Source organism: Molothrus ater, chromosome 8 (assembly GCF_012460135.2).
Source record: "Molothrus ater isolate BHLD 08-10-18 breed brown headed cowbird chromosome 8, BPBGC_Mater_1.1, whole genome shotgun sequence".
Taxonomy (NCBI): domain Eukaryota; kingdom Metazoa; phylum Chordata; class Aves; order Passeriformes; family Icteridae; genus Molothrus; species Molothrus ater.
In genome coordinates, this window is record NC_050485.2 from 18,842,618 (window position 1) to 18,857,346 (window position 14,729).

The following is a 14,729-nucleotide window of genomic DNA, read 5'->3' on the forward strand; positions in this document are numbered from 1 at the left end:
TAATTGCTCTTATCACAAGCTGTATCTCCCTTGGATAACTTAACAGACAGGCTAGTGCAGAGCTTTTCATGTGGAAGCTGCCCCTTCTATAGGGGACTGGCACTTGAGCAGGAGGGCAATGCTGCCTGGGACATTTCCAGACAAGGCATCAGCAGTGTGAGCAGCACAGCCAGGCATGCAGCCCTCTCTGTCCCTCATGAGCCCTTCATTTGACACTTCTTAGCTTACCTTTGTCACAGGCAAGATTCATAAATATCCAAGTGCCAGTGCAGAGCTACCCATAACTTACAAATACTGTGCCACTCAGCCCAGTACTATTAATCACAGGCAAGTCCATTGACCTTAATGATGACCACCAGAAATATTTTTGCAGGCCTGACAGAGCTGAGAAGACTCTCTCACCCATGCAGTGTCTGTTGTTATTAGTGCTTCATGCTTCTGCAGTTCTGTCTGTGTGTAGGGACTCCCCTGAGAGCAGTTCCTTTGCTGTTTGGAGGTGGAGGGTCCATTGCTGAATAGGGAGGGTCTGCCTTCACCCCCAAAATGTGCCTGTGCTGGGGGCCAGCAGCACTCCAGCTGAGGCAGCAGCATGGGATGGGTGGCTGAGGGCAGTTGTATGCTGTGGGAACCAGGTATTATCCCAGGGATTCAGTGGAGAGCACACTGTTAGACCCTGTGCTTAGTTCTCAATGTTTTTCTCACTCTCAGGAAGCAACTGTTTACACCATTATGACATGAAATGTTTTTAAAGCCATATCAGTGCACAAGGGGATCCTTCTGGTTTTGCTGCTATGGGTTCCCTTGGAGACTCCTGGATGGCAGCTTACACAAAAACAAGTCTGTCTCTCAATAGAGCATACCTCCCCTTAAAGGCCCTCCTTAACATACTTAAAATAGCCAAACATTTCTGATAACTACGTTCACTAGCTACATGAAGAAGCCAAAAGGACATATTTGATCCATGATGAACTGCTATATTCAGCTGTATAAAAATATCTTCCATTCCTAAGTAATTTCCAGAGCCAGGTCCAATTCCTGCAGCAGGAGGGAATGGGAAGAGCAAAGAGTTTGCAGAAAACACAAAAACGCTAGGGATTGTATTCTGTACATTGGTGGGGGTTTTATCCACAAAAAGCACTGGAAAGATTTGAGGCTTCATAAACTGAGCATGTAGTGAACAATTTATATAAAGGCACCTAGACTGACCAGTTAAGTTCATTACATATGACCACACTTGTGAAGATGCAGCCACAACTCTGACAGCAACATCTCAACCTTTAAGCATTTCCATGAATTCCATACCTGATTATAGTATGAGTAACTTCCCCTGAAACCTGATAATTTACAACAGAGTGTGCATGTCTGGTTTTAAAAAACTCAGCCCAAGACTAACCCTAGTTCACCTTCTTTGACCATCTCAAACACTCACTCTGAACACACACTGCCTGCAATTACTTTATCCAGTCATTTGCTATTTATGGTATTATGGCAGGTGTATGCAATGTTTTAGTGAGTTTTTTGTTACTGGAGCATTGTTTTGCACTAAAGAATGAAGCTGGCTTTGTTCACAGTGAGTTAATAGCACAACTGAATGACACAGAATAGCATGAGGTACTCAAAGGCAAGTACACATTTAAACAGCTCACTCATGAAATTCTTGTCGAGCTTCAAAAGACACTGAGACTTTAGAAAGGCAGAAACCTGCTTTTGTTACAGGAAAGATGAAAGAACTTGGAGTATATAGAGGAAATAATGAGAAGATTCAAAAACATCCCTGATTCCTGTGTGTAGAATCAATATTTGAAAACACTCCATGTTCTAAACCAGCTCTTTGAAAATCATTTCCTCTCCTTATTCGCTGCCAGAAACTGAACTCAGATGTTTCTATTTCTCTTTGAAAGCCTGAAAACAAGTTTTGTAGGAATGGGTCTTCTGAGATTTTCTTTCATATTTCTTTCTGATCTGTAAATACTAAAGAAAATAACTTCTGAGGATATATTGAATATTTCTGATCCTAACCACAAGTAGTACTGCAAGAAGAGAGCATGCAAGCTATAATAGAAATATCAAATCCTGCTCAAAACCTCGGTCAATGTTCATCTCAGTGTTTAAGCTGATCTGTTCTATGTGGATGAACATTATTTGTGAGACAGAAAGAATATTTGGATGAATAAAAATTGGCAACTGAACAAGAAAGAATAATAAGTTTCAAAATTTAAAAATACTTGGAACATGCAGAATGAAAAACCCACCAGCTTTATACCAGGGTACACAAGTGGAAAAAAAAAATATTCTCACTCATACTTCTGCAAAGCTTGTATTGTTGTAGGGAGGTCACCACTCATGGTGCAACACGGCTGCACAGGGCTTGTCCTCCACAAAAAAGAAGAGACTTTAAAAGGTCACTGTCCTGAATGCCTTAAAAAAGACATGTCTGGACTCTCCATTCAGGCCTACCTAATTTCCACTGCTGAACCATTCTGGGCCCACTCAGAGTATGCTTGAGACCACTGACACATGTGTGCCCATCTCAGCAATGTTTTCTGCGTCCATTCAGATTACAGAAAAGCCTTCTAGTTTCATAACTATTAATTTATGGAATATCCATTCAATTCTATGCCCATTTAAGAGGTGAAATATTAATGGAGGAAAGTCTCCTGAAACCACTCCAGCAACAGTGTAAAATTATGGAGCAGTAACCAAAGCATTAAAAAATAAAAGAAAAATATGTGCAGTAACATCTGTTGAGGTATCAGAGTTCCTTCCTTCCTTTCCAGCTGACATGAGAAGCTGGAATTGGTAGGTTGTTAGTAAAAGAGAAAATTGTTGCATGTCTATTGACAATTTCATTTCGTATGATAAGGTATATCTATGAATATATTTGTTTTCAAAATTCCTGCTCCTGGTCTGCCACTCTACAGAGGCTGGTATTCTCCTTAAAAATCCAGCAATCTGTGATAGTAGGAGAGCCTTGTTATAGCTGTGGTGGCTAAGGAGCTGAAAAGCATGAGGTTTGAGAATAAAAGGAGTCACCCCTCTCTGATTCTGCATCAGGGAAAAGCTGAAGTGATAGTAGAAGGAATGAGTAGTGGGAAAGAAACAGAGGCTTATTGTCAAGTTGCTGCATGACTGGGGGAGAAAACAGTGCATGACCATCCTTTCACTGCCAGCACCGCTTCCAAACAGGCAGGAATTGAGTTTTCATTCTTCTGCAGCAGCAGCTGCTCAGCCAAACACATGACTTTGGGCACAAGGTCAGTAATGCTTTGATTTCTTTATGATCCAAAACTGGTGAAGCTTCATGGGAGCAGCAAAAGATGGTATGAAACCTGAGCTTGAGGAGTTGCTTTACTATTTGGGAATAAATGTATTTCGTGTTGTTTTGCTTGTAGGTAGGTGAAAGTATGGCATTTTCTCACAAGATTCCTTGTGACTAAAGAGATTCAGGCCTGGCTCACCTAGCCTGAATTTAGGTAGCTCCGGGGTAGCTGAAGAGGTATGGGAAGATGGCAAGTGAGACAATCAGAAAGTGGTGACTTTAAACCAAAAGAAAGGGTGTTAGCTCAGTAAAACAAAGGTCTCTAAATATCCCTTTTCTACAAAAGGAGCTACGCATTTTCAACACACAGATTGTACCAGAATGCAGTGCTAGGAAGTTAGTGTATAAATTGTGGTTCTGTGAGGAGAAAAAAACATGCTATTCATATTATGTGGGGGGGAAATAATTTAAAAGTCTTCTTGAATAGGAGAACAATAAATGCAATAGATATTTGGCTGAATCAGTCTGACTGAAAGATCTGTCACTGGGACTACAGAAGTGTAGGTGTGGCCTCTGGGGAGTTATACAGTGTAGAGAAGATGCTAATACAAACACTGCATTTTCTTTGAGCCAAGAGTATGTAGGTCTTCACAGACAGTGAAGGACTCTAAGCAGGACAGCCACCTCCCAGGGGTTTTTTGTTCCTTTCTTGCTTAACAAAACTGGATCCTGGTCCGTGCACTCAGTCTCTACCTAGCATTACATTTAGCAAAGTGTTGTTTTCCTCTATCCCTCCTCATCCTATGGAGTGGATGCATTTTGTCATCAAGCAGATTTGTATAAATTTTGATAATATAAAGAACTGCTTTATTTAGGTTCCTAAGTTTTTACTTAAATGATAAATATTTTTTTAATTTGAAATTATTTTTAATTTTTTCACTAACTATCCAACAACTTGGTTATCTCCACTTTGTAATCTTCACTTTGACAATGACTAATTTACTTACGAGTTACCCAATAACTCAGTTTCACAGAGGTAACCAGAAATGTTTCCAAATTCACCTACAGATCAAATGCAGTGAAATTCAAATTGAGTGAAGTTCATTTCTCCAGAAGCTTTGCTCCTTTTCTTGTATTCATTGATACTTTTGCCTTGATCAAGAGCAGCATCCCCACCCAAACCTTAGCAGAGAGTCCAGGTTGCTGCACAACGCCCTCAGACAGGTGTTTGAAGTCAGCTTTGTTCCATTTAATTAACAAGTAGGGACTACCAGACTGGCTCCATTCATTATTAGACAGCACTTTCCTCATCAGAAAAATACAGAACTTGTCTGGATGCAAGTGCAGAGGAGGACTTCTGACAGATTAATATATTGGATTTTGCAGGGAGAAGATATGGCTGTTTGTTGCTGTGATATATTTGTTTCAGAGAGTTACTTATTCAGAAGAACTAAGAAGAATGAAGAGAGCTATGGATCCTGAAGCCTTTATGAGTATTGTAAGTTGGTTGATGGAGTGACCTGAGGATGGATGGTATGCATGACTAACAGCAGAGAGGTTTCTAAGTGTTAGAAATAACAGAGTAGATAAGTTGCCTTTATTTAACCTATCCTCTCTAGTCACTGTATCTACTACTGCTTTCTCTTCTATTCTCTTCTGCCTGCATGTGTTACAGCCCATCTTTTCTCTGGTAGAAATTAAAGCAAATAGTAAATCTCCAGACCTGTTTTCCTTTTAAATATCAATTACCAGCTTGCTATTGCTGGCACTGCCTGCCTATCTGAAAGAATGACTATCTGGAATGTCAGCATTTCATCAGCAATGAAGTCTGTAAACAACTAGTGGTGACCAGCAGAGACCAGAAATGGCCAGCTTTTCAGAAAAACACCTCTTGCCAAGAAAGCTTGTGTAGGACTTTCATTGTTTGTTAAAATCTTGGAGGTTCTGTCCTGCATGGCAAAACACATGGAGTAATTCTCTGAGTACAAGTTATAAAAACCAATACTCTTTTGTAACAAAACAGATGGAATGTTACAGGTCAAAAGTAATATTTACTTCAGAGCTTAAGATGGGCTGTGCTAGTTTCCCTTGCAACTGGGCAAATGCCTGATCTTTTTTTTTCCATAATGTAGTCAGCTTTTCAGCAGTGCTCACTGCATCTATGCTGTTCAGCAAACCACAGTTGTGAAGCTGTTTGGATTCCTCTGAATGTAGTTTAAATAAGCTGGTCCCAGGCTGAAATCAGAAGCATTGCACCCACACAGCCACATACCTCATCTCAGCTCATAAAGTCCTGCTATGAGCTTATAGTGATTCTTATATCACCAGAATGCAAGGGCTTGTGATGATTGAATGGCAGGAGTGTAATACAGGTTTTATATGACATATTTTAACCAGGTAGTAAAGCCCTAGATATAATATAAAGAAAAAAGGAAATTTGTTGTTGCTTTAGGATTACATACATTCAGATGCTTAATGTATGTAGGTTAAATCCCCAGCTGTACCTGTTTTCTAACATTCCTTCATTGTGACTGTCTTAAAATATATGAAATGGACTTGAAATACAAACAAATGCATTTGTACCTTCTCTCCTAGAATGAGCTCATTACTTACAAAGGGTACCCCAGTGAGGAGTATGAAGTGATGACAGAAGATGGTTATACCATTACCATTAACAGAATCCCTTATGGTACTCAGAATCAAGGAAGCCCAGGTACAGTTATTTAATATGACACAACACCAGTGTAAATAAGGCATATTCTCAAAACAGACAACTCATATTTTTAAAACATCCACCAAAGCTTGTATATATGAGTGAAATTTTAGTAGAGTTCTGGCTGCCCTGAACAACCAGCAAGATCAATAGAATTAATGTCAAGCACCTATTTATAATAAAAATCCACCACAGTATTAAGCATATGCTTCCTAGTAAGAGTTGATGAGTAAAACATTTAAAAAATTAAAAATAGGATAAAGGTTGCCTAATCAACCTGTTTTGCAAAAGCTTTTCCAGCTTCTAATTTTGCTTTGCTTTTGCTTACACCTGGTTAGTATCAGTGTCTGATTCATATTTTGGGTAAAGGAAATCTCTGAAAACAACGCCACACCTTCATCTCCCTATCAGTGTTGAGAATCTCAAGCTGATGTGTCTGACTGTACAAACAATGACCAGAGGGTGCCAAGTTAGTTTGCTGTGCTGTCAGGCAGATCTTTCCATCAATTCTTTCAGAAGCTTAGAAGTTGTCTCTTATAGAAAGAAGGGCTTTGTTCTTATGATTTGTTGATTCAGGAAAAAATCCCAGTATTGAATATGAGACAATAATGTCTCTGAACAACCAGGAAATGAAAAGATAAAAACAATTATAAACTGTTTTGGTTTTGTTTTATTTTTCAGCTTCAAGACCTGTTGTGTTTCTCCAGCATGGATTATTGGGAGATGCTCGTAACTGGGTCACAAACTTGCCCAACAACAGCTTGGGCTTCCTGCTAGCTGATGCTGGATTTGATGTTTGGATGGGAAATAGCAGAGGGAATCGCTGGTCAAGAAAACACCAGAAGTATTCCATTGATCAAGATGAATTCTGGGCTTTCAGGTAGACAGAACCACTGAAGGGTATATCCATTGCCCATCCTTCCATATTTATTTCAGATGGTTAAATCAGGGGTTTACATATGCTACGTTTTAACAAGCATTCTTTATATCTGCTTTTGCTGAGGTGCCCCTATAAAAGCATGTGAACTGTAATAGTAATGGAGACAACTTTATTTACTGCTTGATCAGGTTCCTCAAACTAGAGGCACAGCAGCAGAACCACTCAGAGGAACCTGCCTAGGCCATCTTCAAGCCATTCCTCAGCCCTGGAGCCAGTTTTAGCAGCTACTTAGAAACACTAGTCCGTGTAATACAATAACCCCAAAAAAATCTAGAGTAGTATCTTCCATATCCAGTGCCAGAAAAACAAAGAACTTGGAACAATTGAATGATTCATTAAATCAGTCAGATTGTTTCTTTGCTGACAAGCTATTAATAAAAATGTGAATTTAATTTAATGTCTGGGTTTTAATTTATGTATGCCTCTCTTTAAATCTCCTGACTGCAGTTTTGATGAGATGGCAAAGTTTGATCTTCCAGCAGCAATAAATTTCATTTTGGAGAAAACGGGACAGGAAAAGTTGTACTATATTGGCTATTCACAAGGTACTACCATTGGTAAGTTACACACAAGAGAGGAATTCTTCCAGAAAACAGGACTAAAATGTGATTTAAGATACTGAGCTACTGAATGTACTTGAAGTTTTCATTAACTCTTTGTAGTTGTGAACTACTGTGTTAGAATAAGCAATTTTCAACATGTAGGCACTTAAAATTTATTATAAAGATAATGAAGCATAATGGATCAAATGCACTGCTGCTGGAAATCTGTCAACTAATAATTAATCTGGAAAATGTTGTGCATGTGCCATGCAAATTGTTTCTATCCAAGATGCAATGGTATGCCCAACAGCAGCTGGTCAGTTCACCAAAATAAAAAAAACAGGAAGATGAGAGTACAGAAAAAGAAGTTGGCCAGTTTGGACCAGAGGTAGGCATGAAAAAAGAAAATACAAAATTAGATTGACTGGAAGAAAAATGACTTTTCCTCACAATAGTATAAGAAATACATGAATGTACATCAGAAATGTACATCCATTTTTAATCAAGTCTGGAAGAAAGCTGCAAAATATAGAAAGAAATTTCTCTGAACAGGGGAAAAAGTCTACAAGCTGGTAACTTATGGAAAGGAGGGATTTAATACAAATCTAGTTTGGACCACAGTCTCTGAACAGCTAACAAGGTTACTTAAAAATTGAAAGTGCAGAATATATATTAATACTGAAAACAGTCTATTGCAAAAATATGGGGGTTTAACTTCTTTTTTTTTTTTTTCTCCAGCTTTCATTGCGTTTTCAACCATGCCAGAGCTGGCTCAAAAAATCAAACTCTTCTTTGCATTGGCACCTGTCACTGCTATTAAGTACGCTAAAGGCCCAGCAACAAAACTCCTCTACCTTCCTGAGAAAATGCTCAGGGTGTGTGATGTCTTGGTTTCCACTGTTTAACCATATACTTGTTTGTTCAGCTCTTAAAATGGATAAATAGAAAGTATGGGGCTTTGTGAAGTTGACTTGTTTGCATGTGGGCAGGTTTACCTTGTGGTGAGAGTTCAGACAGGGCAATAAGAAAAGCTTTCAGTCCAAGGCAACAGTGCAGCACAGGGACAGGTCACCCAGAGAGGTACAAAGATGCAGATCCTTAAAGGTTTCCAAGATTCCTTCAGGCAAAGCCACTGATATAAAAGTTTAAACTATGAATTGGACTTAATTTAAGGTATCTCTTCATTAAAAGTGGTGTAACCCAGATTGAGTAATGCCCAAGCAGGCTGATGCAATGGAAAACCAAGTAATTTCTCACTTGTTTGTGGGAACATCATCTGACAAGTGGAGAAAAGGCGAGTAAGAACCACTGAAATTGATGGAGAACTGTGTAAATTCCCAAATTATTGTGACCCTTGTATTTCACAGGGTATGCTTGGCAACAGAGAATTCCTTCCCCAGACTGAGTGTCTAACAAAGATAATAGCCCCTGTCTGCAGCTACCAAGCTTTTGCCAGGCTTTGTAGAAGTGTCTTCTTCAATCTGGGTGGCTGTAACCTGAAAAACATTGATGTGGTATGTATAACTTTTATCAGCTCTTCTGGGAGTTTAAGCTTATGCTCCTCAAATTCACCTTCTATCCTGTAGTGTGAATCCTGAATTTCTGTTAGTATCACAGTGCAAGGAATAGTCCCCACTACTGGACAGCAGTATCTGCTGATTGCCCTTCTCTAGCAGGGAACCACTGCCCTCAGAAGAGCATTTGGCACCAGTTCTGCAGTTGACAGCTGCTCAGAGCCCCCCAGAATTCTGCAATCTGCCTTCTGACAGACCTCACCCAGGGCACCATATCCTGGTCCATACTGTGGCTACTGGTCTCATCAGAGATATTTCACATGCTGGCACACTGAAAAAGAAGAAATTAGAAGTCTACCAAGCTTCATGTTTTCACTTTGCAACACAGAAAGGAACACACATATTCCTCCTTGTCCTTGTTCTCCAAGCCTTGGGTCATCAGGGTAGGAGAGTATTAGGATGTACCTGGGCACCTCATGCTATGTTCAGCTATAGGTCAGATCATCTGGGAGTCAAAATTTTGCTCCTGCATTTTTCAAAAAATGTCTCAGAAAGTGCTCACTGAGGAAGGATCCCACAGCAGCTTGCTAAGAAACCCCTGCAGTACTACGGGTGTGTATTATTTCAAATATTTGTGCATTCATCAGGAAATTGCATTTCCCTTTGCTGTTCATCCAACAGTGATCCTCTCTCCTCTCTCACACAGAATTTGATACAGAATTCTGAAAAAACCCATATAGATTGGGGTCTAAATTGCTGGCTTTCTATTCATTCCTTCTCACCTGTAGATTCTTTTAGATTCTTAGTCATCCTCGAAAATGCTCTGGTTAGGGATTGCTCTTTCCATGCTACTCCTAATGTGACATACTGCCACATGTGAAGTAAATCTGAGCGAGTCTCCAATCATGCCACTCCAATTTCTGTTGGTTTAATTGATGATACATGACACTGCTGTAGCATATCTTTTGATGTACCTCTGCATAGAAGGGAAGAAGAGAATGATCACTGAATGTTCTCTTTCAGAACCGAATCAACGTGTATATTGCCCAAACCTCTGCTGGAACTTCTGTGCAGAACATAGTCCACTGGAGTCAGGTATGAACATAGTCCACTGGAGTGAGTCAGGTCTGAGCAATCCCCTGAAAGATAAGATAGGTACTCACCTTGAGATGAGTAGAGAGGTAAGAGCCAGCTGTGAAGCCACTGCCAACTTCTTGGGAAGACATGCAACTTGTGAATTGAAACTGAAAATTCAGTTCAGAACACTATTTTTCATTGCTCCTTCTTTTGCCAGCAGGATGGAAATGCCCTGTGTGATACAGGTACATTTGAAGCCAACAATGAAGTGCTGCATTTGAGTGAAAATATGTAGGCTGGAAGCTGTGTGTGCAGGTGTACACATCACTCTTCTTATTGTGTATCTGGTACCTTTTATGAATGATGTCCACAGTTTGTAGGGAGTTTACCTTAAATTAGTCATGTTTCCAATGTGGTGTCAAGAAATGAGCAGGATTTAGGCTGCCACATAAATTGTCACATTTTACTATTAAAACCTTGTAGTTTCTTTCGCTTTCAAGGCTGTCAGTGTCTGGACAGCAGTAGAACCATAAATAATAAATACTTTATTTAGTAGACTGCTTATATCCCTTACCTACAAGGTACTGCCATAGTACCTCTCCAGCAGCAGTGCTGATGGGAGCTGCCTTTCTGTCTTTGGGCTCACACTCTGAGCATCCAAGGTTTGCTGGCAGCACCATGGGCTCTGGAGTGGCACTGGAAGCAACTGTGAGCACACAGAATTTGCAGGAGTGTTTGTGCCCTTTTCAGCAAAGCAAACACACAGATATGTCTGAGCGACATCTGCACAGGCACTTACTCAAAATAACATTATACTTTAGGCTGTGAGATTCCATTAGATAGTAGGTTTGAATAAATTGCTTTTGTAACCACGACCTAGACCTTCTTCTGTAAAGAAAAAGGGTTACAAAAGCAGAGTGGGGGGAGTTCTGCAAATTGATTCAGATGTAATTCAGCATCTAACCACAGAATACAAGCATAAACATGCAGAAGTAATACTCCTAAGTCCTCGTAGTCCTTACTGTTATTACAACTAAAGGAGCCAAGAGAATTTCAATACTAAGATTCTGGTGAAGGTGTCTCTCAGAGTAAGAGCAACTCATGTTGTAGGTGAAGCCAAGAAGGGGAAGAACTAAAACCAGTAATTTCTGTATTCAAAATAGAGTGGGAAGAGAAAAACATAAGATGGAACCACTCACAGAGCTGAGTGTTGGCAACATGACTGTAAGAATAGGACAAGGCAGTAGCACTGAGATGAACTTGCTGACAGCAGCTGTTAGCAGCAGTTTTACAAACTTGAACAAATTGCCTGCAAGGACATCCTTGGGTCTCTCTGCAGAAGATGTGAATTTCTTTCATTATGACAAAAACATCTGACTCTTTTCACATTTTGACACCTCTAATGAATTTACTATCGGCTCTTTCATAGCTCTTAGAAGAACTTCTGTTGGGACTTTAGATTGGAGCCAGAGGCTCATCAGAGAAAGAACACACAAACTTCCCAAATGATGGCTTTATAACTACCCTTCTCTTGTTCATCCTCTTAGGAGGCCCGCTCAGGGAAGTTCCAAGCTTATGACTGGGGCAGTTCAAAGAAGAACATGGAAAAATACCAACAGGTATGTCTTGTTGAAGCAACCTTGGACAGCACAGAAACACACAGGAAGAGAGCAAGGACGTAGTAGGAGACACATTTTCAGAACATAAATAAATGAAATTATTATTGCTTTTCAGTTTGGAAGTCAACAGAGAAAGCATGCAAGCACTAGTGGCAATAATACATTTAAAACATTTTAAAAGAAAGAGACAGAGAAGAAGAGAAAAACTTTCCAATGAAATGATCAATACAAATAAGAGGAAGTAAGGGCAGAAAAAATAGAAAACCATTTTGAAAAAGAAGAGTACACAGAAAATAACAAAAACATCTTGCGTACTGTGTAACTGAAACAGATGACAACATTAGCAATAAGAAAACTGGAAGACTAACAAGCACCCCTGGATTCTGGTAGCCAGAGACAAAAGGACTTTGTCCTCAAGCAGACCCTGAGGAGCACCTTTTCCATTCAACAATCTAATCCCATCCTTGACCCTCCTAGCCTGTAGGTCTCCACAGCAGCCTGTCATTACAAGTTTCATGTTTTAATGATGAATTGCATGAAACACAGCTTCCTTTGGTTTGCTTTGAATTTGCTTGCTCCTGGAAAGTCACGGGATGCCTTCTAGGTTTTGTGTTTGGGATAATTACTTACAGTGCTCTTTCTTCATACCATTTGTGGTTGTATAAACCTGTCTCCTGCCCTTGCTCTGGCGTCTCTTTTCCAAACACGGGAGTCCTAAGCTGCTTTCCCTCTCCTCCTACAGAAGCCATTCTATGATCCTTTTCATCCTGGTCACATATTGTATTTTCTCTCTAGCCCCTGTCTCCTGGGACTGAACAGTACTTCAAAAGGACCATGATGGAGGAGGTTTACCCAGAGATATCCTGACATCTCTGCCTAGTTTCAGGTTCCTGCCCTAAGATTCCCATTTGAGAAGGCAAAGACCCAACAATAACTCTTTGTCAGCTCAGGAGGTGTTTTACTTTTGGCTGTAAAATCAGTTGGGTAATCCCTGTGAGCACAGATAGAAAAGGCAAACAAGAGAACTTCCTTCCTCTTTGATTTAGACACCTCTACTTTGAGCAGTGACAGAAGAAAGCCCCAAATGAAGGTTTAAAGTTGCTGTGCTCTCCTGGACACTCATTCCTGTACTGTTTTCCAGACTATTCCTCCTCTCTACAACATAGAAAAGATGACTGTACCAACTGCAGTATGGACTGGGGGACGAGACCTGCTCGCAGATCCCAAGGATGCAGCCATTTTATTGTCCAAAATCAAGAAGCTTAGCTATCACAAGAAGATTCCTGAATGGGCACACCTGGATTTCATCTGGGGATTGGATGCACCTTTACATGTGTACAATGAAATTATTGACCTGATGCAGAAATATCCTTAACCCACAGCCAGAAGCCTGACTCGTTCAACAGAACTTAGATTCACTAGGTACAAAACCTCCCTTCTGTTGCATCTGGAGTCAGGGAAAGGGTTCCTCCTGCACACTACATGTCACTCCAATGCCTTTTGCATCTTGATAGTGCACCTCATGTTTTCTAGCAACTTTGTGGATCTGTAATACTTTTTCAAATGATACATCTTCAATTCTGCAATAACTATACTTTGCTAACAGAAGACAGGGTTTGCTTCCAGCCTACTCTCCTCTCTAGACTGTAACAGTAATGAAAGCACTTCCTTTCTCTGGATACATTCTGTGATTTCTAGATGTTTTCCATTCTTCAGATTATTGCTCAGTTTATTGGGCTGGCAGTTATTTAAAGGCATAGTGTAATCAAAATCTTATTCTAATAGTTGTGGTATTGTATAATTTTATTTTTAAACAAAAAAGTGAGTTCATTAAAAAAAAAAAATCACCTCACTCCTGAAAAGAAGGTGGTTTGTCTTTGTTTGAAACAGGAATACTCCCTGTTTTCATGAGGAAGGGACACAAGGTAGACAAACAGAAAATAGTAGCTAGGATCATGGTTCAAACATGCAGCTGGAAGCTGGGAAACTTGGCTTCAAGACCCACCCTGAAAAAGAGAAATCCTTGCTGATTCAATCTTAATCATTTTGGCAATGGCAGCACTTCCATGGGACCATTTATTTCCAAGTTACACCAGCAGAAACCTCACACCTCCTGCTGTTTCACATAAGCTGAGATGGTCTAACCTTTGTCAAGGCTCTGAGCAGCCTCTTTGGAGTTTAGACACTAAAATGAGAAGTAACTGAACATTGTTAGAAAGAATTCATTATCTTCATTCCGTGTAAATTTAGAGCACTTTGACCACTACTGGAAAGAACTGCTTTCAAGGCAGTGCTAAAGAATTATTCATCCTATTAATTTCCTGAGGTAATTATGACTCTACCAATTTTGTTTCAAATAAGTAGTTACTGCACAAAACTACTCAGTTAGAGGGTAACCTCTGTGGTTATTAGATTACAGCATTATAGGTCACCATTCCTCCAAAACAAAGTTCCATTAGCTCTACTGTGGAAGGGAGCACAGTGCATTTAGGGGTTTCCTTTCAGCCTGACACCCTCATTCTCCTTTTCAATGAAATGCTAATATGGGCCAAGTCTGGGATCCTAGCCAGCACAGTGCAGCTGTTGCACTGGGACAGTTCACTGGTGACACTGTAAGACCAAAGGACCAATGTCTCACTCTGAGTAATGGTTCATTGGCCAAACAAATTAACCATGGCTGTTACCACTTCTGCACCTTTCCCTTCCAAGAGAAACAACAGGCCTTTTTCATCTCCTGAGCCCACTGCTGAAGGCTCTCCTGTTTCCTTCTGTTTCACAAATGTAACCAGAGCTTGATCCAAACAAAACAGTGCCCATCCAGAAAAGGACATTCCTTCCATCAGATACAAATTCCTGGAGACAAATGCCCTTCAGAGAGTCAATCTTTCAACTAACTCACTGCTTGTAGGGAAAATGTATGACGACATGAGACCTGCTTTTCAGTCCTTTCCATGCTAAATGCAATAGCATCATACCTGAGAGTGACAGAGCATTCCATAAAGTCACCTTGAAAGGAGTTTGCAATTGTATGGCTATCTTGCAACCTGGGACACCATAGAGGAGGC

General features: G+C 40.1%; 1 protein-coding gene across 1 annotated transcript; it reads left to right on the forward strand.

Moving 5' to 3' along the window:
- Positions 1-3,204: 3,204 nt before the first annotated feature.
- Positions 3,205-13,092, forward strand: LOC118688235 (lipase member M-like). Its single transcript, XM_036385677.2, has 10 exons — positions 3,205-3,254; positions 4,646-4,757; positions 5,855-5,972; positions 6,654-6,852; positions 7,360-7,469; positions 8,193-8,329; positions 8,822-8,968; positions 9,992-10,063; positions 11,593-11,664; positions 12,806-13,092. Exons 1-10 carry the CDS (start codon positions 3,238-3,240, stop codon positions 13,037-13,039), a joined length of 1,218 nt encoding a protein of 405 aa, XP_036241570.1. The 5' UTR covers positions 3,205-3,237; the 3' UTR covers positions 13,040-13,092.
- Positions 13,093-14,729: the final 1,637 nt, after the last annotated feature.

Bases quoted from the DNA above. Each gene is read 5' to 3' on its own strand.
- LOC118688235 (XM_036385677.2), top strand. The intron at 6,853-7,359 runs GTAGACAGAACC...TCCTGACTGCAG, and splicing joins GATGAATTCTGGGCTTTCAG to TTTTGATGAGATGGCAAAGT. The intron at 10,064-11,592 runs GTATGAACATAG...TCATCCTCTTAG, and splicing joins ACATAGTCCACTGGAGTCAG to GAGGCCCGCTCAGGGAAGTT.